The sequence below is a fragment of the Macaca thibetana genome, chromosome 7, assembly GCF_024542745.1.
Source record: "Macaca thibetana thibetana isolate TM-01 chromosome 7, ASM2454274v1, whole genome shotgun sequence".
NCBI classification, from domain to species: Eukaryota; Metazoa; Chordata; class Mammalia; order Primates; family Cercopithecidae; genus Macaca; species Macaca thibetana.
This window is the reverse complement of record NC_065584.1, coordinates 110,231,817-110,256,652: the sequence shown is the minus strand read 5'-3', so window position 1 is coordinate 110,256,652 and position 24,836 is coordinate 110,231,817. Positions and strand designations below refer to the sequence as shown.

General features: G+C 44.2%; 1 protein-coding gene across 1 annotated transcript in view; it reads left to right on the top strand.

Moving 5' to 3' along the window:
- GABRG3 (gamma-aminobutyric acid type A receptor subunit gamma3) overlaps positions 1-24,836 on the top strand; it is a 570,535-nt gene that overhangs the window by 44,934 nt on the left and 500,765 nt on the right. Inside the window, exon 3 of the mRNA XM_050796150.1 lies at positions 10,616-10,683. Coding sequence (XP_050652107.1) covers positions 10,616-10,683 — 68 coding nt within the window. The remainder of the gene's footprint in view (positions 1-10,615; positions 10,684-24,836) is intronic.

Here is a 24,836-nt window from a genome sequence, read left to right as displayed (position 1 = left end):
CTGGAGTGCAGTGGCTCTATCACTTCAGCTTTACTTTGTCTGAGAATGTCTTACATTCTTTTTCATTTTTGAAAGAGAGTTTTTACCATATATAGTATTCTTGGTTGATTTTTTTTCCTTTCAGCATTTTGAATATATTATCCAACTTCATTCTGTCCTGTAAGGTTGCTGCTGAGAAAGGAGGTTATAATCTAATACAAGCTCCCTTGTACAAGATGAGTCACTTTTCTCTTTTTGCTTTCAAGATTCTCACTGTCTGTGACTTTTGACAGTTGGATTATGATGTGTCTCTTTGTAGATCTCTTTATTTTTATTCTACTTATGGTTATTTTAGCTTCTTGATTATGTATGTCCATTTCTTTCCTCAGATTTGGGAAGTTTTCAGCCATTATTTCTTCAAATAGTCTCTTTCCCCATTTGTTCCTTTTAAATTCCATAATGCATATGTCGTTCTGCTTGACACTCTACCATAAGTCTGTTAGGCTTTCTCTGCTTCGCTTCACTCTTTTTTTGTTTTTGCTTCTTTGTCTTGATAATTTAAAAAGTCCTGTTCTTGAATTTACTGGTTCTTTCTTCTATCTGATCAAGTCTGCTATCGAGTACTTCTTGTGAATTTTTAAATTCACTTAATTCATTCCTCACTTCTGGTAATTATGTTTGGTTCTTCTTAGTTTCTGTCTCTTTTCTGATATTATCACTTTGTTCATTTTTTAAAAATTTCATTAGTTTTTTCCATCTGCGCCTTCTTTTATGTCCTTGAGCATCCTTGCGACAGTTATTTTGAATTATCTATATGCTAATTCATATATTCCCATGCCTTTAGGGTTAGTTTCAGGATATTTAATTTGTGACCTTGGGCCCAGTCTTTGTGGTCAGGTTTCATGCAGGAAGGACTTTCACCAATCAGCATGGCCAGAGATCCTGGAGACGTCTAAAGCCTTTTCTGGGGATGCATACTCTTCAGACTTGCGCACTTAAATGTATTAGGTTGGTGCAAAAGTAATTTCCAACAACCGCAATTACTTTTGCACCAAGTTAATGATGGAAGGGTGGGTTGCTTTCTACTCAGGGGCTCCCTCTGATGTCTGTCTGTGGTACTGCAGTTTCTTTGGTGGTGTAGCAAACTGAGGTACTGGCACTCCCCCTACTGTCTTTCTATGGAACTGCAGACTCCGGTGGTAAAACAAGCCATGTCCATTGCCTGTTCTGAGTCCACCAACCTGCCACCCTGTTCCTGTAAGCATTTAAATTCAGAGAACACAGAAACCAGTCCCTTGGCAGCCCCACGAAAAGTCAGAATGTTGAAAATATTCTACTCTTTTCCTTCTTTCCTCAGAGAGAAATTGGGAATGTTCTCCTGAACACCCCCCGTGGTACTTGCGGGGAGGCACTCGGGTGTGGGCCAGGAATTTTCCTACGGGGACTTCTGTGTGGCTGGCTTTGCACTGGCCGGGGGTGCTGCAGAGACCTCTGAATTGTATTCGAGATCTCTCACAGAGGCAGCTGGTCTGTATCGTGTGGTTAAGTCAGCGGCTTCACGTGGAAAGTAGGGTCTGGGGTTTCCTACTCTGCCGTCTTGCTGATGTCACTTCGTTCATGTCACTCAGGTGCAGTGAGGTTTGTCAGGCACTGAGGATTTTCATACCATCCTCAGTTAAAGGCATAGTGCAGTTAGCCCTTCACATCTGCTCTGAACTGACAGCTCTGCTGGTCAGCGCAATTCTGCATTCCCTGCCAGACGGTGGAAGCGAGAAGCTGCTATTGCGAAGGGAGTTGTTAAAAACTTATCTTTCCTGTTATAACGAACAGAATTCGTGGCTGGAAAAAGATCTTACTTCACATATTCAGTTGATAGATGGAGAAAATGAGCCCCATCAAATTTAAGTGACTTTCTCAAGGCCATATGGCTACTTTAGAGTCAAATTTATAACATTACTAGACTTGGCATTTGCCTTCCTCAATTCTCTTGCATTCTTACCCTCAAACCCTTTCAGGAGGTGGAAATTTAGATCTGAGCCTTTGAGCACCTGCCCATCAGAGCTCTGAAGGATTTGTGGTTCTGAACTTAACAGCAGTGGTTTTATTCTTTTGAGAACAGGAATTCTCAAGATCTGTTAGTAGTATATTTTACATGGATGCACAAAAATGTAGAATGTCACTGTTCGCCTCCTTCCATGTTACTTGTCGTATCTGACCCACATGACAATAACCTTATCTTGATCTTTGTCACCTCTTGCTGGCCTCCTTGGGATCACATATTTAAAGGGTGTTTGGGAAAGGAGTGAGGGCTTTGGAGTTGACGTCTATAGTTCTGGGATTAATGGAAATAGGATTAGCTGTAAACCCTATATTTAAGGGTCTGAACCAAGTAAATTGGCCAAATAGGACCTTAACTGGGCTGGAATGGGACCTGCGATAGTGACTTTACCATCTCGGGGCTCCAATACTAAGTTATGGAAAACATTTTTGCAAGGACTCAGAGTATTGGCAAAACTGCAATGTTGATCAAGTTTGCTTATCCCATGTGCTTTTTACCCAAATTCTTCCACTTACTCCCCATAACGGTATTCTCCAAGTTAGAAGAAAAGCATTTGAAAACAAATCTTCACTGAGATGCTGTCGATAGGTTTAATATAATCCTCAGAGACAGAGAATTTGTGTTTAAAAAATTCTTGAAAGATTATTTGTCACGATAATCATGATAATGATGATGATGATGATAAAAAACAGTACTAATCCCATTGAAGTATTTGTTCTCTAGGTCTGTCTCTCTCTCTCTTTTTTTTTTTTTTTTTTTTTTTTTTTTTTGAGACGGAGTCTCACTCTGTCGCCCAGGCTGGAAGGCAGTGGTGCGATCTCGGCTCACTGCAAGCTCCGCCTCCGGGTTCATGCCATTCTCCTGCCTCAGCCTCCCGAGTAGCTGGGACTACAGGCGCCACCACTGCGCCCGGCTAATTTTTTTTGTATTTTTAGTAGAGACGGGGTTTCACCGTGTTAGCCAGGATGGTCTCGATCTCCTCACCTTGTGATCCTCCTGCCTCAGACTCCCAAAGTGCTGGGATTACAGGCGTGAGCCACCGCGCCTGGCCTAGAGTCTCTTTAAGCCTCACTACCAAAACAGAAAACTGCAGGAGGTTGAGGGTGGAGCCCTGGATTCTCTGCTTTGGTGAAGCTGCAGATTCCCAGTTAAGTCGCTCCTCACTCGTAGTTTAACTTCCTCTCTGTAAAATGGGAACAAGAATGCTACTGCGTACTGATTAAATGCAAAGTGCTGATCACAGAGACATGTGATAAATCTTACCGTCCTTCGTCTGTGGACGTTAGCAGAGGGAGAGAAGGCAGAACTGAAAGGAAGGTTGGTGATGGGTGCAGGGGAGCCTCTACCTAATGCATCATTGTGCTCAGTGGGACTCTTAGTTTAGGAAAAGGAAAGGGACGGATGAGCCCGGTTCCCCACCCTTGTCCCCAAAGGTGGGAAGGATGGAAGGGAGGTTCCCAGCTATTGGGAGAGCCTTTTATACCGTGGGGGCATGAGAGTTAATGCTATTTATTCATCTTCTGAAAATTCATGGGCTGATATTTAAATACTTAAGTCATATTTACTCTTTTCATGAAAAAGTAGAAACTTAAGTGCCTAGGGTGACTTTTAAATGTAAACATTATTTGAAAAGAAGCAAATGCAATATTTTGGCATTCTATTCCACATTTAATTCCAGGGGCCTCAACAACCATAGCTAAAAATTTGCTGAGTGCCCGCTGCTTACTGTGTAACAGCCCAGCCCTCTACCCTCATCGTGAATTAGGTTCTGCCATCAGCCTATCTTCCACCTAGGGGAACCGAGGCACAGAGACGTGAAGAAACTTTTCGAGATGATAGAACCGGTGAGCAGCTGAGCCCCTCTGCATCCAGGCTGCGCCCTCCCGGGGTATGTTGCCTCACTTGACACGTCTGCTCAAAATTCCTTAGTGTCTCCGCGCCTCATCCCCACTGCTGGTCTGGGACAGCTCTTTAGGGATTCCCTTGCATGGACAGCTGTAAACACCCAGACTTCTTCCCCCTCCACCTTTTTGTCCCTGTCAACACCTGTTGGTCCTGTAGCTTGTCTGTTGGAATCTCTGTTTCTGGTTTTTTTTTTTTTTGAGACGGAGTCTCGCTCTGTCGCCCAGGCTGGAGTGCGGTGGCCGAATCTCGGCTCACTGCAAGCTCCACCTCCCAGGTTCACGCCATTCTCCTGCCTCAGCCTCCCGAGTAGCTGGGACTACAGGCGCCGCCACCACGCCCGGCTAATTTTTCTGTATTTTTAGTGGAGACGGAGTTTCACCACGTTAGCCAGGATGGTCTCCATCTTCTTGACCTCGTGATCCACCCGCCTCGGCCTCCCAAAGTGCTGGGATGACAGGCGTGGGCCACTGCGCCTGGCCTGTTGTTTTCTGTCTCTCGCTTGTTTATGAATGAATATTCATGGTTTCATTTGCTCTCGCAATGTCACTCTCTACTTTTTCCTCTCCATGGAGGTAATGTAATTTTTGTTGTAACAGATGATTATTTTCAGGAACATCTTTGTCTCCGATGATCTTTTATTAGCCACTTGCCCGCTCGACTACTTTGGTCCAGCTTGTAATCGCCATCATGTTCTAGGGGATATTTAAAAATTATTCTCTTTCAAAAGTAAGACAGCGCTAGATAATCAGTAAGGTGACTGTTGTTTATAATGATCTATTGTATATTTCAAAATAACTGAAAAAGAATAATTCAGATGTTCCTAGCACAAAGAAAGGACAAATGTTTAAGGCAATGGATATTCCAGTTACGCTGATGTGATCTTTATAGACTATGTAAATGTATTAAATTAACACGTGTATCCCAAAAATATGTTCGTCTGTTATGTATCAATAAAAAAAGAACATTAAAAGAGAAAAGAACGTATTTTTTCGTGTTGCAGTTGGCAAGCTCGTGAGCATTTAACATGTAAAGTTAAGTAATTATAACTTTACAACTGCAATTTTTACGCACCATAGTTACACAACATCCGGGGGTCACCTACTGTGCCAGATGCTGTGGGAAGGGTGAGGGCGAATCACACAGACCTGCCTTCCAACGGCCAGCTTTCCTTGTGCTAAAAGGTGCTAAAAGGTGCCCGTGACCTAAAAATAGGGAGTAATCATATAATGTGGGGATTCAGAGAAAGGAAATACATCTTTTCTTCTCCACTCCTGTATGTTAACTTAATTTCCCTAAAAGACCCCAGACACTTACTCGAAGTTTATGTGAGTGGCTGAGCCCAGTGGCCTATGCCTGTAATCATGGCACTTTGGGAGGCCCAAGTGAGAAGGCTGTTTGAATCTGGAAGTTCAAGACCAGCCTAGGCAACATAGCGAGACCCTGTTTCTATAAAAATATTAAAAAATTAGCCTGATATGTTGGTGTGTGCCTGTAGTCCTAGTTACTTAGGAGGCTGAGACGGGAGGATTGCCTGAGCCCAGGAGGTCCAGGCTGCAGTGAGCCATGATTGCATTACTGCACTCCAGTGTGGGCAACAGAGCAAGCCCTTCCTCGAAATAAATGAGTAATACATAAAATAAGTTAAAAATCTGCATGAGAACTATCTTATGTAAGAGGTATTAATCAAAAGACTCAGCTCAGAAAGAACTAAGTGACTGTGACTACTGGTCCTTGTGGCCCTGGACGCCTGCCATCTCCCTGCTCTGGGGTTCTGTGTAAATCCATAGGCTCTTTCCTTCTGAGATGCCCTCCTGCCATGCCACCTTCCCCTGGTAGATGACTGCAGAACCATGCCCTGTGAACCCTGCTGAGCCAAGCACAACTCCTCTGTCTTTTTTTCTACCCTTTTCTTTTCCTCTCCTTAATTTTTCTAAAGTAAATCATGCTGTCATAAGTCTGGTTTTAGAGAGAACCTTCTAGGGATTTTGAGAAGCCAGCTCAATACAACTTGCCATTTCACGTTGGAAAAGTTAGGAGAACATCTAGAATCAGACCAGCCAGGCTTCCTCTCTTCTTGTTATGAACCACGCCAGGAATTAACCCCATTTTAAAAGGACACAACTTACTTATTAACCCACCTGACTTATTAAATAACATCTGTGCCCACCTCAGGGGGCCCAGGGCCAAAGAAGGAACCATCAAAGTTAGCAAAATAAGACGTTTATTACCATATGAAGACCATCAGGAGAGGGGCTGAGGTGAGTTTAGCAGGAATCTTGTACTATATTAAATGTGATTTTTAGATGTCAAGTCCCAAAGGATTTGATGTTGGGAACTTTCTTCAAATAAAATACAATTTATTCCCTTTTGACCATGACAGGATTCCTTTAACTTCCACAATAAGCAAAGCAAAGCATCTGCTCACCCCTAGTTTTTGGCACGTGCCTCTAGGTCCATCCACAGACCCCCCGACCCTGCATTCCTTCCCCAGCAAGGCCGCTGCCAGGTCCCCCTTCCCACTGGGGCTGTCCCCTCAGCTCGTCATGATGGTTCAGAGAGTCCTCCACAAGCTCTCCTCTCTGGCTTCTTCCAGGGTGCAGACGACCGTGGAGAGTGGAGAAAAACAACCAAGCCTAGATCTGCTTTGGTTTTGTAACAGAGGCAAAGAGAAAAGGCAGCCCATGTACTCCCCTTAGGACCACCTCAGTCCATCAGTGGAGCAAATGTGGCTGATGCTTGTCGAGGCCTAGCCAGGGTATCTTTGCAAGGTTCACGTTTGCCGCACAACTTATGAGTTTATGATTCTTCTCAGACATACTAATTCTCAATTCTTAGGAAATGAAAGCAACCAGAGAAGGAAGGTAGAATTCAAAGGAAGAATCCATTTTAACCCAAATGTATGGGACTCAGTTCCATCCTCCCTATTTTATTCTTTAAAAAAATAGAACCTGCTTTCTTTCACTCAGAAAATTGCTCCCCACCACCCCATTTCTGGCTTTCCTACCTTCGTATCCCCATCCTTCTCTTGGTTACTTAGGGTTTATTTTATGGTAGTAAAATACACATGACACAAAATTTACCATCTTAACCATTGTTAAATATACAGTTGAGTGGCAGTAGGTCCGTTCGCATCGCTGTGTAGCCACCACCGCCGTCCATCTCCAGAACTCTCTTCATCTTGCAGACCTGAAACTCTGTACCCATTAAACAGCTCCCATTTCCCCTTCTCTAGTCACTGGAAACCAACATTGTACTTTCTGTCTCTTTGAATTTGACTACTGTAGGAGGCTTATATAAGTGGAATCATGGTATTTGCTCTTTTGTGACTATCTTATTTCACTTAGCATAATGTCCTCAAGGTTTATCCGTGTTGTGGCACGTATCACAATATCCTTCCTCTTTAAGGCAAAATAATATTCCATTGTCTATGTATACGACATTTTAAAAATCCGTTCATTTGTTGATAAGCACGTGAGTTGTTTCTACCTTTTGGCTATTGTGAGTAATATTATTAGCATGGCTGTTCCATCTGTTTGAACCCCTCCTTTTAATTCCTTTGGGTGCATACCCAGACGTGGAACTACTGGATCCTACGGTAATTCTAGTTTTAGCTTTTTGAGGAATCACTCTACTATTTTCCACAGTGGGTATATCATTTTTCTTCCCATAAACAGTGCACAAGGATTATAATATCTTCATATCCTGGCTGGCACTTGTTATTTTCTGTTATTGTTGTTTGTTTGTTCGTTTGTTTTTGTTTGTAATAGTAGCCATCCGAATGGGTGTGAGGCGTTATTTTGTGGTTTTGATTTTTCATTTCCCTAATAACTGATGACGTTTTCATGTGCTTATTATCCGTTTCTATATTTTCTTGGGTGAAATGTCTGTTTAAGTTTTTTGGCCGTTTAAATCAGGTTCGTTTGTTGTTGTTGTTGAGTTGTAGGAGTTATTTATGTGTTCTGGATATTAACCACTTAGCAGAGATACCATTTGCAAATATTTTCTCCCACTCAGTGGGTTGCCTTTTTACTCTGTTGTGCCCTCTATGCGCAGAAGTTTTAAATTTGTTACAGTCAAGTTCATTTGTTTTTCTTTTGTTGCCTGATCTTCTGGTGTTATATCCCAGAGACTGTTGTTAAATCCAATGTCAAGCTTTCCCTCATGCGTTCTTCTGATAGTTTTGTAGTTTTAGGCCTTACAGTTAGGTCTCAAATCCATTTCGAGTTAATTTTTGTATATGGCATAAGGTAAGGGTCCAACTTCGTTCTTTTGCCTGTAGATATCCAGTTTTCCCAGCACTGTTGGTTGAAAAGACCGTCCATTCCCCCATTGAACGGTCTTGGCAACTTTGTGGAAGATCATTTGTCAGGGCTTAGTCTTTTTTTTTTTTTTCTTTGAAATGGTTTTTTTTTTTTTTTTTTTTTAATTTATTTATTATTATTATACTTTAAGTTGTAGGGTACATGTGCATAACATGCAGGTTTGTTACATATGTATACTTGTGCCATGTTGCTGTGCTGCACCCATCAACTCGTCATTTACATCAGGGCTTAGTCTTGAGTCTTTGAATTATAAACCTTGAGCTGCCTGAGGCCAGTCTCCTTCCTGGCTTCTGCTGTCAGAGCCACTATTCTAGTGCTTCATTTACGTTAGCATGACGCTGCTTAAAAGAGCATCTACGGGCACGGTGGCCCACACCTGTATTCCCAGCACTTTGGGAGGCCGAGGTGGGCAGATCACTTGAGGTCGGGAGTTCGAGACCAACGTGGCTAACATGGTGAAACCTTATCTCTGCTAAAAATGCAAAATTAGCTGGGTGTGGTGGCAGGTGCCTGTAATCCCAGCTACTTGGAAGACTAAGTCAGGAGAATCGCTTGAACCTGGGAGGTGGGTTTGCGGTGAGCTGAGATTGCGCCATTGCACTCCACCATGGGAGACAAAGCAAGACCCTGTCTCAAAGAAAGAAGCTTCTACTAAAAGCTCTTCATTTTCCTTGGCGTTTTGCGAGTGTGTGTGTGTGTGTGTGTACACTTATTGCAAACTCTTATCTCTTACACTCTTCATTGCACTGTTGCACTTGCTATATTTGCTGCTTCTCACTGCAAGCAGTTAAGGCTTTATGTTTGTTGGTTCTTTTAATTTAATGATATAAAAAGCTCTGGAAACCCAAAGTCTAATAACTTGTATTAAACAACCAGAAAACTCTCTTGCTGAAAGTAGGTCTGTAACCAACTGACTTAACACCCTTTGGTATAGCACAGTCAAAGGTTCTGCAGTGTTTGGAGATGGAACACTTGTTGAATCCAATAATTTGAAGAAAGATGCTACGTAATTTCCATAGTAGTTAGCAAAGCTTAGTCTAAAATGAAGAATACTGCTTTTATGAAACTTAAGCACTATATATTTAGTGCGTGAAATTGTGTTGGGGCGTTTTCCAAAATGCCAACCGCTCTTGCAGCTCACATGACTTGGCTGTACTGACAGATGTTGTAGGAGTTGGTTCAAATTCATTATCATTGCTTTCATTACGTGAAGGTCTGGGGATCACTGCCCAGGGCACAGACCAGTGGATGTGCAATTTTACAAGAGACTGAGAGCTCAGAGCTGCCATTCATTGTTTCAGAAGTAGAGTGTGGAATTCCATTTGTGAATGTTGAGTCCTTCAGCACAATTGAAGGAAATGCATTGACATAATTGCATAGACGACACTCTTGTTTCTATAGAAACGGTCTGTATCATGGGGAGAGGTTCAGGAGTCTTGTTCATATTCCTCCCGGGCAGAAATTTTCTGGAATTGGCTCTGCCCCATCCTTTGTCAGTCGCTGAGTGCAGAGTGAAGGGAATGTCCTCCTTTCAGAGGACACCAGCCTCCAACTCAGAGGTCCGTGGACTCAGCTGTCTCATGATCAGGCTTGCTCAGTTCTTTTGCTGCCATAAAAACAGAAACTGGTTCCCCTTAAAGCCAAATGAGCCAGGGCAGCCTCTGACAAAAGGCATTAGAGAGATCAACCTGTGATTATATAAATGTTATGCATTCACAGTTGAAACAGTAATTGTTTGACTTACTAACATTCCGTCGTGTTTTGAGTTGGATTTAAACTCTGTGATGTCTGTGTGTATATGTATCTTTAAGTCATATTGATAACAGTAAATAATATTGCTCATTTTTTATTGGTGTATAGACTCACCAGAATGTTGCCTTGAGTTGCTTTGCTTTGGAAGGATAGCTAGACAGCTACGTGGGGAACACATAACCAACAACGTTACTGACATTGCTCCTGTCTTGTGTCGAGCTTTATAGCAAAACTTTGACATTAAATTACTCCTGCAGTAGCTCGCCGTGTATCTCCTATCTTTGCCATAAAAATCAGCTTAAGTAATGTTACGGTATATCTTTATAGTCTTCTATGACTGGCAACTTGCAGTGTATAAATATTCTATTTTCCTGGAACTGAAAAGATACAAGTAAGAATCTCTCGTCCTTGGAGACTTTTGAAAAGAAAGGCAGGCAGGGCTTGAATTATAATTACAAGAGAAATCCCAAAGAAAGCCCTGCCCATGTGTGTTTCCAACATGTCCTTGTGTTGCTACGTATGAGACTTTGGGACTTGAATATGCTCCCCTGTCTTTCTCCGGCACGAAGTATTAACATCCATGTATTTTTCTCCACAGTAAAACCGACCGTAATTGACGTTGACATTTATGTTAACAGCATTGGCCCCGTGTCATCAATAAACATGGTAAGAAGCTCCTTTATTTTCTGATCTAACGGCTGTTGCACCTCTTCTTGTTACATTCTCATTGTGGATTTCTGTTTGAGATTTATCATGCAGGTTTAAAATTCACACTGACTTCTTAAATCTGTAGCACTTAGTGGAATATTGAAAGTGGTAAAAAAAAAAATGAAGAAATAGAGCTTGTGACAGTAGTACATTTCCACTTTTAGTTTCTTCTTTCATGATCCAAGAGACCTGTCTTGTATAGTGTTTCTTAGGAAAGGATTCTAGATCACTCAGATTTTACTTTCGTCTTCAGTGTGGACTTTGAGAGTAAATAAACTGCCTCTGCTTTTCAGTATGGGATCAAATATGTGCTTTCCCCGAGTAGGCTATTCCCACAGGCTTATAAGCAAATTAAGCTCAAGAACTATTGGATGTGAAAGAAGTCCTTCCCTATGCGAAAGTGCCTGGCCATGAAGCAAGTGTGGGGATACTGGAATACATTAGGGTGAGAGCCTTCCCTGGTGGGCTGAAGGCCACAGTCCACCTGCCAGCAAAGGGTTACTAGGAGTCCCTAGGATCCCCGAGCAGGCCTGGCAATTGCAGCCCGAAGCGTTATCAGGAACTGCCGCCTGCAGAGGTCCTGCCTGTGCTCCCTGGTGCACATTTGCTCCTGATCTGGGGAGACATATGAGGCCGAGGGAGGGGAATTGCCAAAATGCTGACTTAAATGTCTTCTTTTCATTGCAGTGTTCTGTGGATAGAAATAACCCCTCCAAAATTAGTAGCAAAATCATTTCTTTTCATTGCCAGATTTTAAAAGTGTTCTTTTCTCTGGTGATATAAGGGTTCCATGCAGGGGTAAAGTTATATTTTTGGGCGATTCACTTAAAAAATCTCCATATCATCCCTAAACTGGAGCAAAGAAGTGGAATGGATAAAGGAGAATTATTTCACACAACCTATGTGCTGCAGATGGCTGTATATTAAAATCAAGTTGTGGATGTAATATTCCCTTTTCCTGATACACCATTATTCAGTTGACTGCATAGAGTAACCCTTTCTTATGTATGTTTCTTGTGCTGGAGTTTTATTTTCTTGCATTTGTTCCACAGCCGTGTATTCAACACCTTTATGTCTAACATGTATCTATGTTTAACACTCGAAGAAGAAGTGCCTTCCTGGATATATGGTTACAGAATTATTTCAGGAATAGTCAATTGCATTTGCACATAGAGGGATTTTCATGCAGGTCTTTAGCTTTAGAATTTACTTTGTGCCTTGTGTTAGGCTTTGTTATTGGAATCGACGGGAATTTTCGTGTGGAAATCACGGGCTGCGGAGAAGGAGCGTAGTGAATGACAGGTTCCTTCAGGGTGATATGGCTGCAGGAGTGGAAGGGACGTCTCCAGGGAGGTCCTCTTCATCTGAAACTTCATGGATAGGCGAGAGTTTGCCATGTGGGATAGAGTGTGAAGGTCCTTGGTGACGCAGGAGGACAGACTGCATCACACAGCTGGGGAAGAGGGAGTGGTGTGTGGAGAGATGCCTGGAGGGGCACACAGAGGGAGCCGTGACCGAGGCCCTGAAGCTGCAGTTGATAGTCGGACCTCAGCCTTCTCTCCGTCCAAAACAGATCCCTGCATTTGGAAACCCTGAAAACCTTTTCCCATCAGAGATCTGAGCAGGTCATATTTCATGAGATTGGTTCAAATCCAGCCCGGGTGCGTTGGCTCACGCCTGTAATCCCAGCACTTTGGGAGGCTGAGACAGGTGGATCATGAGGTCAGGAGTTCGAGACCAGCCTGGTCAACATGGTGAAACCCCGTCTCTACTAAAAATACAAAAAACTAGCTGGGCGTGGTGGTGGGCACCTGTAGTCTCAGCTACTCAGGAGGCTGAGGCAGAAGAATCACTTGAACCCAGGAGGCGGAGGTTGCAGTGAGCCAAGATCGAGCCACTACACTCCAGCCTGGGTGACAGACCTAGATTCCATCTTAAAAAAAAAAAAATAAGATCACTAGTCAGACCCCTCTGTCCCTTAAAAAAAAAACAAAAACTACACGATGACACAGAGCTCACATTAGGGACTTGAAATCATGAACTCTGATCCTTCCCTGTGGGGCGAGAAACGACCTTAGAATGGCCGGGGGCATCGTAAGCCCTGGGCCCCAGAGAAGAGCACGTGTGCACCAGCGTCCTGCTCATCTGGAGGCTGACACAGCAGGTTTCCCAGGCTGAGCTGTGGCAGGATGTGGAGTAGAAAGCTTTCTTCTATTAACTGTCTCGTTTGTAAAACTTGCCCTGAATATTTTGAAACATCGTGTCATCCAGTTGGTTTTCTTTCTAGCATGGCTCTCTACCCTACTGGAGGGGTGGGGAGCCAATGTGGCTGCCTGCTCCTGTGTGAGTCGGAGGCAGCTGACGCTTGCAGCCCTGGGGAAACCGAATGCTAACGAGTGCTTTCCTCTGCAAACAGCGCCGAGGCTGTAGTCAGTGCTCAGCAGGGATGGCACTGTCTGGACCATTCTGGAGTCTGACTTCCTGAGGAAGACACAGCGCACTACTAGCCTACCTTGGCTCAGCAAAGCATAGAGGGCAGGCAAGGATTTGTTTAAAATGCACACACACAGGCACACATACACGTATGCGTGCACACATGCAGCACACGCACACACACAGGCACACACATGCTAGCACATTCACAGGTTTAATTCCCATGTTCTCCTTGCGTGAGTTGCTCTGTGTCTCTCTCTGTTCCTTCACACACATTTGCCATGGGACCCATGTGAAGGCCCCGTGCTGGGTGAAAGTGAGACACGATGAACCAAGGCCTGCTTTGGTGGGGCGAGACTGTGGATGGGCTGAGTGCCAGAGTGGAGGTAGGTTCCCTTCTAAGCAGCCTGGATGGAGCTGGCAGGCTCTGGCTGGCCTGGGGGAAGTTTCAAAGCCCTCAGGAGGCGGGGGCCTCGAGGACCACTTCTGGAAGAACCTTTGCACTGGGAACGCTTTGCTGGGAGACCAGAATGATAAGGGCGTCTCACGTTGCCGAGCGCATCGCATAGACCCGCTGTGTCTGTGAAACCAAACAACATAATTTTCAAAGAAGTAAAGGACTTAAAAATGAAACGCAGATCTTAGAAAAAACAATAAAAATGCAAAAGTAGAGAACTGACTATGTAGGTGGGTATTGGGGATTGAGTTAGCTGTAAAAAGGAATATAAGAAAGACTAAAACAATCGAAGAACACAAGATGGGAAGAAGCACACTCTAGAGATGCAGACAGGGTTTAAGGATGTAAATTTGCGTTGGGGGTTTGACCACAAAGGCAAAGCCTGGTAAAATTATGGCTTCTTGTCCACATAGTCATTTAACAATCAATGAAACAGGGAGCAATGACTATTTCATCTCCTTCCTCCTCTTCCTCCTCCTTCTCTCACACTTTCTGCTTTTTATTGATATTGTGAACACTGAAGATTCTGCCTCAGACATTCCTTCTGCTGAGTGGAAATGAAGTTGCATCTCAATCTATTGTTTGATAGTTTATCTTTGTCTTGTTTACACTGGAGCTGTGTATGCTTTTTCTAGTTATGGAGATTAGAAGCGGGACCAGGGAATACTCCTTTACATGAAGCTTTCCTAGCCCTCTGCCTTTGTCGCTGCCGCACACCTCGATGTGCAGCATTCGTCATAGAAAGTGTGCATGGTTTGTTTCCACACGGGAAGGCTGCATGCAAGGGAGCTTGTGAGTTTATTTTTGAGAATATCCATTTCAAGCAGCCTTTTAGGAAAGCGAAGAAGAAAACCAGCATTCTGACACTTACTCTGTGCTGTTGACCCCAAATCCTTTAATCTTGACAGGACCATAGTGGAGAAGGTATTGACCTTTCTGCTTGTTTGTGTCCAGTAAGCGGAAGCTTGTGGTGGAGATCTTAGGGCAAGGTTCTGAGTGTGATCTGCTTGGCAGCAAAGCCCTGGCTTCGTTTCCTAGTCGACGTGGACACACAGCAGCTGGACGTACCTGTAGGGTCCCAGCCTTAACATGGAACTCAAGACACAAAGGGCTCAGTGTGATCCAGTGTTAGGATTGCTTTTCTGTGTTCCTTTTAAAAGAATTAAATTAATAAATTTTATTTTTTGAGCATTTTTAGGTTTACATAAAAATTGAGCAGAAAGTAGAGTTCCCCCGTATATTTTCCTCTACACACACACACACACACACACACACCACGTTATTATTAACATCAAGAATTAGTGTATTGTGTTTGTTACAATAAATGAATGCACCTTAATCCATCTTTATCATCCAAAGCCTATGGTTTACATTAAGATTCACTCTTGGTGTTGTTTTATGGATTTCGGCAAATGTGTAATGCTGTGTATCTGCCCCTGTTGTATCTTACAGAGTAGTGTCACTGCCCTTGAATTCTCTGTGCTCCAGCTGTTTATCCCTTCCTCTCCCCAGACACTGGCAACCATTGATATTTTTACTGCTTCCATAGTTTTGCTTTTTCCAAAATGTCGTATACTTCAAATTATACAGTAGGCAGCCTTGTAAGATGGCTTTTTTCCTTCATTTAAAAAAGTACTGATACTAATTCATCTGAGGAAATCTAAGACTTGCAGTCAGTCAGTGTGATGTGACTACAACGTGACCATGTGTTACCAGAAATTAATGGGATGGCTCTGTGGATTGGGGGACAGGTCCAACATCACCACGATATGTTCCATTATATGATACGTAACCTACACATTTGAAACTTAAAAGATGACATGCCGCCAGAGAAATCATAAGAGAACACATGAAGCCTCTCAAACCTTATCTCTGCTCCATTCCACTTGTGGCTGGAGCTTTAAGAAGTGAAGCCAGGACACCAAGTCCTGATTAAGGCCTGTGGAAGATAAATTCCATTTGGTCATTACTGGAGGATGAGCTATTGCTTTGTGGAACTCTTTTGGAGTCATCTAAACTCAGGAAAGTTTAAAATAAGTGACAGCTAAAGCACTATGGTGCCCCTGACCTTGTTTTGTTTTTCTTTGCATTTCTCCTGCATAAAGTTCATAGCAGTTTTTGCATCTGTAGTTTGATACCTTTCATCAGTGTTTGATAAAGAATGGACATTATTTCTTAAAATATTGTTTTGGCACCATTCTAGGACTCTGGTCATGTGAAGGTTACATGCTTCTCCCAGGACCCACTTGCTTTTATGCTTGTGCTATTTTTTTTTCTTCCTTTGCACTCCATCTTTCAGCATACAAAGTCACTCTTCATCTCTGTCCTGTGATCTTTTAAAGCTGTCTATTGAGTTCTTGGTTTCAATTACTATATTTTCAGTTCCAAAATTTTAATTTGATTCTTTCTAATGTATGTCAGTTCTCTGGTGAGATTCTCCATCTTGCAATCTGTTTTCTGGAACACATTAACCATTAAGTCCCTGCTGCCGTCTCTGGTTCCATTTCTAATGTCCGTTTTCTTGCTTCTTTCTATTACTTGATATGCCTGATATATTAGTCTGTTTGTATTGCTGGAAAGGAATATCTGAGACTGGGTAATTTATACAGAAAAGCGGTGTATTTGGTTCACAGTTCTGCTGGCTGTACAAGCGTTGCACCAGCCTCTGCTTCTGATGAGAGCGTCAGGAAGCATCCAATCATGGCAGAGGTGAAGGGGGAGCTAGCTTGTCAGTGGTGAGAGGGAGCAAGAGAGAGAGGGAGGAGGTGCCAGGCTCTTTTAAACAACTAGATCTCTTGTGAACTAACAGTGAGAACTCACTCATTACCATGAGGACAGCACCAAGCCATTCATAAGGGATCCATGTCTATGACCCAAACACCGCCCACCAGGCCCCACATCCAACAAGGGAATCACATTTTAACATGAGATTTGGAGGGGATGAAACATCCAAACCATATCACCTGGCGATTTTCATTGTGTACAGAGATTTGTAGAGGTGTTGGGTGGTTTTCTCTTGCCTCTCTGGAAGTCTGAGCTGGCACGGGGCTGGCCTGCAGTCTTGCTGAGGCTCCACTGGGCTCTGGTTCCCCCACCTTTCTGCATAGCTCCCCAGAGATCCCAACTGAGGGCCTGGAATGTGTCAACACCAAAAAAATGCTGAAAATACAGCCCTTCTTTTTAAGCCATTTTTACAATTGTTTTTAAACCTCTTGTGTTGTACAACTTAGTCAGGAAATGTGTCGAGGACATAACCAGTGTTGGTTGGGTTTCTTCTCTGACATTCATATTCCCTGAAATTGTGGCCCCTCCTTTTTTGACTCCTTGGCTAGTTTTTTCCTCAAGCTCTCCTGGGTTCTTTATTCTCTCTTTCCAGGTTTTCACATTATGTACCCTGTCAGAAGAAGACAAGTTCTGGGGGGAAGTGGCGTGCAGGAAAAGTTTACCACAGTTAGCCTGCTGCCTCCGTTTGTGGCTTCTTCAAATGGATTTTTGCTTAGCTTTCTCGCTAGCTCTTAGTGAGAGTGCCAGTCTACTGCGAGCTGTCCCATCCTAGCCATGCATCACTGGTTTGGAAATTTAAGTTTAGGTGGAATAAGGGTTGATTCTGGATAGCTAGCAAGGAAGTAAGTTGGAGCAGAGTCAAAGCAGATACAATCTGACTGGGAGATTTTTGTTGTTGCTTTGGTAACCTCCTGAACTGCCTTCAGATTAGCAAATAAAAGGATTTTCTAGGGTCCAGTGTTTTCAGGTTTTTCCTATAAAATAATGAGGCTTTGAAGGACAGTAAGGGATATTAATTATGTATTTCTTTTAGCAATATTAGCTTTAGATGAAAAAAGCATGTGTCCCTTGTCAGTTGTTTAAGAGAATGGTCTTATATGTGGTTTTAATATTATTTTATGCAATGAAAACTATTTCATTTTCCACTTGAAAAGTGAAAAAATCTTATTGCTGTCATAGATTTTTTGTAGTTTTACGCGTTAATATAGTATATAGTAGATGTTCAAAAGGATTGTTGTTGCTATTCTTGCTATTATATTACATCCTGTAAATTTTGTGAAACTTTCAGTTTTGTGTCATCCATGAATTCTCCCCTCAGTGTTCTACCTCTTTGCTATTCACAAGTGCGGCCTTTGGACCTGAGGAATTGGCATTACTGGCAAGCTTGTTAGAAATACAGAGAATCGTGCCAAACCCCAGATCTCCTTGAATCAGAATCTGCATTTTAACAGGATCTCCAGATCATTGTCATCCACCTTAAACTCTGAGAGATACCATCTAACTCACCATGACTTCTCAATATGAAAAGCAGACACAAGTCACCCGGCATGAAAACATATATGCCTGTTTTGGTGCCTTAATTTGATGTTTTCTGTTCCTGAAAAGCATACATCTCCTCTGACTTTGTGGATCTCCTGCCATCCTCTCTCTGCAGAGTTAGAGAATAGTCCGTCACTGAAGAGTTCAGGCCGCGCATGTCACTCAGGGCCAGTTTCCTTAATGCTCTCCTTTTATCTTGGGTCAAATTAAGAACTCTGCCCATGGCCACATGGTCAGTGTGTTATTTATTTTATTTTAAAAAAGAAGTGAAAAATAATACCTTTGCACATTTAAGTGTGTGTGTTCAAGATTTGGTTCATCCCTGGAAGAATAACTCTTTCCACACTAATGACAGTAGGAACAATAATAGTTAAGATGTACGTGTTAGTCAGTACAACCGTCGAGTAATACCACTAATGACAATAGGAACAATAATAGTTAAGATGTACGTGTTAGTCAGTACAGCAGTCGAGTAATACCACCGATGACAATAGGAACAATAATAGTTAAGATGTACGTGTTAGTCAGTACAACAGTCGGGTAATACCACCGATGACAATAGGAACAATAATAGTTAAGATGTACGTGTTAGTCAGTACAGCAGTCGGGTAATACCACCGATGACAATAGGAACAATAATAGTTAAGATGTACGTGTTAGTCAGTACAACAGTCGGGTAATACCACCGATGACAATAGGAACAATAATAGTTAAGATGTACATGTTAGTCAGTACAACCGTCGAGTAATACCACCGATGACAATAGGAACAATAATAGTTAAGATGTACGTGTTAGTCAGTACAACCGTCGAGTAATACCACTAATGACAATAGGAACAATAATAGTTAAGATGTACGTGTTAGTCAGTACAGCAGTCGAGTAATACCACCGATGACAATAGGAACAATAATAGTTAAGATGTACGTGTTAGTCAGTACAACAGTCGGGTAATACCACCGATGACAATAGGAACAATAATAGTTAAGATGTACGTGTTAGTCAGTACAGCAGTCGGGTAATACCACCGATGACAATAGGAACAATAATAGTTAAGATGTACGTGTTAGTCAGTACAACAGTCGGGTAATACCACCGATGACAATAGGAACAATAATAGTTAAGATGTACGTGTTAGTCAGTACAACCGTCGAGTAATACCAGCGATGACAATAGGAACAATAATAGTTAAGATGTACGTGTTAGTCAGTACAGCAGTCGGGTAATACCAGCGATGACAATAGGAACAATAATAGTTAAGATGTACGTGTTAGTCAGTACAGCAGTCGGGTAATACCACCGATGACAATAGGAACAATAATAGTTAAGATGTACGTGTTAGTCAGTACAGCAGTCGGGTAATACCAGCGGTGACAATAGGAACAATAATAGTTAAGATGTACGTGTTAGTCAGTACAACAGTCGGGTAATACCACCGATGACAATAGGAACAATAATAGTTAAGATGTACATGTTAGTCAGTACAGCAGTCGAGTAATACCACCGATGACAATAGGAACAATAATAGTTAAGATGTACGTGTTAGTCAGTACAGCAGTCGGGTAATACCACCGATGACAATAGGAACAATAATAGTTAAGATGTACGTGTTAGTCAGTACAGCAGTCGGGTAATACCAGCGATGACAATAGGAACAATAATAGTTAAGATGTACGTGTTAGTCAGTACAACAGTCGGGTAATACCACCGATGACAATAGGAACAATAATAGTTAAGATGTACGTGTTAGTCAGTACAGCAGTCGAGTAATACCACCGATGACAATAGGAACAATAATAGTTAAGATGTACGTGTTAGTCAGTACAACAGTCGAGTAATACCACCGATGACAATAGGAACAATAATAGTTAAGATGTACGTGTTAGTCAGTACAGCAGTCGAGTAATACCCTGGAGGAGCCACACAAGGTGTGTGGGAATGATCTCTGCAAATTAAAAAAAAATCTACAAGAACAAGAAAGAAGATAACATTTAAAGGCTTTCGAGCCTGAGATCCACCGAGTCTTGCTGTGTGGCAGATGCCCATGAGCCCTGGACCAAGGCCCACATGTCTTTTTGATCACTCACCTACCCAAAGTATCCAGTCCAAAGGCCCTTGTAAATATGTGTCAAGTGAGTGAACGGATAACAATCCTTGTCTCCCTCTATGTCTCACGTGCATGCCCGCTGGGCTGTCTTTCCATGTGAACATACACCTGCTCTATGTGCCTGCACGCTACTGTCTTCAGGTCACAATTTCCTTAGTTAATGGACATCCCTTGCTCCAGTGTCTTGGCTAACACTGGGTCCAGGGCTTCTGCTGTTTGGAGGATGTAATCCTGACCTTAAACCGATGAGGCCATGGCTGTCAGCACCTAAGCTCACAGGTAATGGAGCGACACAGCTTAGGAGACTCCTGTGAGAGTCCACAGGCCGTCCGTCTGGAAGATGAAGGGACCGCCACGCACACGTCTCCATCCCTGGAAGCAGACGGGAACCTGGGTGGGGTTGGCTAAAAGGCACGTCTGACGTGTAAAACTGCTGAATTTTAAACTCACACTCCGTGTCCTCTTTTCTCTGCCCTCTGGTGTCTTAGAACTTCTCACCATTTTATACAAAATGTCATTAGAGATGCCACCTGGTAGGATGGGGCGTTGTCCATTGTAGGAATGAATGGGAACTTTTCAGTGATTTAGGGACACTGAGATGTCGGCAATCATGATAAGATATCGGATCTTTGTTAGCAGCGATCTCATGCACTGAGTCCTTCAATTGTGTGAATAGCTTCTTATGTTCCTTTCATCTTGAGCTTTTGCACTTCGATTGGATGTTTCACAATTGATTTTCTTCCTTCTTCACAATGTGAGCTACATAATGTACCTCTGACTAGAGAACCATCTTTATGTTCCACAAAACGCCTTTTGCGGAAAGGTGGGGCTGTTGGATTGGGTCCCCTATTAGCACATTTGAAGAAACTCTCCCATTTCACCTTGACAGGTTTGCTGCAAGCCCCTGCACAGGCCCTGCTTGCCTAGAGACAGGAGGCCACGTGGATTTTGCCATGGCTGGGTGTGCGCGGACAGCGGGATTGGAGAAGGACAGGACGAGGCACCGTTATGGGCCCTATGGGGCGGGGGCTGGCGTGCATCTTTCACAGAAGCCCCTCGGGCAGCTCCGTGGTGGATGGCAGTGGGGGCTGGAGAGGCTGAGCTACGGAGATGTGAGGGGAAATGTGGAACTCTAGGGTGAGAAATGGTGAGTTCTGGGTCTGAAGATTTGCAGCGGGCTGCAGAAGAGGGTGTGGCTTCGAGAAATAGAACCTCCAAGACATGAATGAATGCACATAGGCATTGAGGAGTGGGAGAAGTCAAGGGTGACTCACATCCTAACAGCATTTGCTAATCCAATAAATAAGACTGAGCGCCTGCTCTGTGCGAGATGCTGGAGTGCACAATGGGAACACAGCAGGGGAGGGAGTGAATCAAGCTGTGCTGCTCGTGAGGCTTCAGTTTCTTTGAGGTGAGACATCGAATAAACACACACACACACACTCACACTGTTGTTTCAAACTGTGGACACTTCTATAAAGAAATTGAACTCCTGGGTGTGGCCACCCCATGCAGGTTTCCTTGCGTGGGATTTGGGCCGGGCAGGAGAGGGGAGGAAGCTTAGACGTGAGAGCTCCCAGGTGCCAGATCACAGGGGAGCCCTGCAGATCATTGTGAGGGGACTGCATTCTGTTCTGGGCTCAGGAAGAAGCCTACGCAAGGTACTAAACAGGGAAATTGTGTAATGTGTTTCACTTTTAAAAATAATGCCAGCCGGGTGCGGTGGCTCACGCCTGTAATCCCAGCACTTTGGGAGGCTGACGCGGGTGGATCACCTGAGGTCAGGAGTTTGAGACCAGCCTGACCAATATGGTGAAAGCCCATCTCTACTAAAAATACAAAAATTAGCTGGGCATGATGGCACACACCTGTAATCCCAGCTACTCAGGAGGCTGAGGCAGGAGAATCACTTGAACCCAGGAGGCGGAGGTTGCAGTGAGCCAAGATTGTACCATTGCACTCCAGCCTGGGCGACAGAACAAGATTCTGTCTCAAAAAAAAAAATAATAATAATACTAATAATGCCATACACTGCCTATATGAGGGCCTGAAAGGCCAGCCTTCCCTGACCTCAGTTCCTTGGAGACAGCAAAATACAGCTATGAATCTTGTTGACAGAGCCCTTCATGGGTTGAATTATGTCCCCCACAAAATGTATAGGTTGAGTCCCATCCTCCAATTCCTTAGAATGTGACTTTATTTGGAAATAGGGTCATTGCAGATTTAATTCATTAAGGTCATTCTGGAGAAGGGTGGCCCCTACTGCAGTGTGACTGATGTCCTTGTGAAGAGGGGAGATTTGGAGACGACTCACACGCTCACAGGGAGAACGCTATGTGAAAAAGGAGGCAGAGATCAGGGTAATCCTCTATAAGCCAAGGAACACCAAAGATACCAGCAAATACCAGAAGCCAGGGCAGAGCCCTGGAGCAGCTTCTCCCTCACAGCCCCCAGAAAGTACCAGCCCTGCCGACACCTTGATCTCGGCCTTCCACCCTCCAGAACCTGGAGAGAATACACATCTGTTGTGTGAGCCCTGGGCAGTGGAGCTGCCTTAAGCAGTCCGGCATTAGCACTAACACAGGCCTAGCCTACATTTCGCAGGTCTTGTCCGTATATGAGAGATTCTGTAAGAATTGAAGAAAGAGGAGAGAAACACAAAGGGTGGCTTGACAGTCAACAGGGACAGGTTTATTTTAAATAAACCTGAGAGGGGCGACTGAGTTAGGTCAGAGGCACTCTCTTATAGACTAAGAGTTTGTAAGGATTCAGGGTGGGAAAGTTTATCAGAGGCTTGGGCTGCTTCTGTGTCTCTTTGTTGTGCCTATCTGGGAGGCAGAGTTGTATGTCTCTTCCTGTACATCTTTCTGCAGCTGCAGGCATATCCCCTGAGTCTGCTTTTAGCTTTCCTATCTTAGTGCACCTGAAGGGAAAGGAAGGTGCTTATTAAGGGCCACTGTTTTACTGGGGCCAATTGAATGAGGGTGAAATTTGGCAGTTCTGCAAGAGACTTTCCTCCCACCTCCCTCTGTGCCTGAGCTGTCTTATCTGTGTTTTACCCTTTGCTCTTTCTGGCTGTTTGTGGTTAGAAGAGAAGTGATTTCCTTGAAGTGCAGGAGTCTAGAAGGGAGCTGGAGTTTAAAGTGATGGTGTTTTTCCGAGATGACGGTGCTCCTCCTCTGTCAGATTCCTGCTTTCCACATGCCACTGACCTGCTGCTTGCTTGGGAGGTTGCATTTCACCCTTGCCCTCACTCCGTCCCCAGCATGCAGGGTCCCAGCCAGGCTCTGGCCAGCAGGTGCGGGGAATTGCCTGCAACATCCCTCTGTGTACAGCTGCTTAGCAAGGTTGAGAGCTGTCCCAGTCGGGTCCTGGTCCGTGCTACGTGACTAGTCCCAGAACAGCCCCGTCTCAGTCCAGTTGGCTACTGTAACAAATACCTTAGACTGGGTAATTACGTACTGCAGACATTTATTGCACACAGTTCTAAGACTGGAAATTCCAAGATCAAGGCGCTGACAGGTGCAGTGTAGGGTGAGGGCTGCTCTCTGCTTCTATGGTACTTTCTGTGTGTCCTCACATGGTGCAGGGGACATAAATGTGAGGGACAATCTTCCTTCATGTCTTCAGGGTCTCTCAGTCGTGTCATTCTGTACCAAGGTCTTGTTACTCCCCAAACCCAGGCATTCTTTTGAGGCATCCAGTTCGAGGCTGGGAGTTCGATGAGTTTCTCGCCTCTCCTGTCCAGTGGCAGGTGTGCCCACCACCCTGGTGCTGCTCACCACACTCTTCCCTGGCACCATGCTCTTCTCCTGGAAACCGCCGTCTTCCCTGCCCTGTGTTAGGGATGGCAGAGCCTGAAAAGCTGGGAAAGTGGCACAGACTGTGTCGATCCCTTTCCCACTTTGTGAATGACCTCCTCACATTCTCCAGGATCGACCAGGCTCTCGGGGCCTGGGGCACGTGGGAACCATGCAGTGTGACCTCTCAGGGGTGCAGGGAACCCTGCCCCAGAAAGGCAGAGGGTAGGGGGCAAGTGCAGTGGGGAGTTGGGGATGTCAGAGTGACAGTGGAAGAGCCGGAGCTCGGCCATGGGAACGTCAGCAAAGAGCCGTCAGGAGGAAACTGACCTCCCGAGAGGGAAAGGTGTGCCAGTCTCCCCTCCTGGTGGGGCCTGAGGAGATGTGGGCCGTGAGCAAGGTGGCGCCTTAGCAAAGAAAAGCAGAGCCAGCGGAAATCAAACCAGTGATGGCACATTTTATTCAGGACTATTGCAAAGGGAAAAAGAGACTCCAGTGAAGAGCTGGGCTGGGTTCTGTTCCAATACAGCAGGGACGAGTGGGCGTTGGTGGCCAAGGAGCAGAGGGTCAGCGGGTGGAAAGTTACTCAGAGGAGATGCCAAGTCTGTGGGCAGTTCTGGCCGAACCAGCCTACAGGGGTTCCTGCTGACGGCAGGTCAGCATGGTTCCGCGTGGAATTCCTGCCAGACTGGCTTAGCCAGGATTCTTGCTAATGGGCCTAGAGGAAGGACCAGGGCCTGACTAAAGACTGGCCAAGCACAGGATCTTTGTCACCCTGAGGACAGGATGTGACTAGAACAGGATCTTTGTCACCCTGAGGACAGGATGTGACTAAAACAGGATCTTTGTCACCCTGAGGACAGGATGTGACTAGGACAGGATCTTTGTCACCCTGAGGACAGGATGTGACTAGGACAGGATCTTTGTCACCCTGAGGACAGGATGTGACTAGGACAGGATCTTTGTCACCCTGAGGACAGGATGTGACTAGGA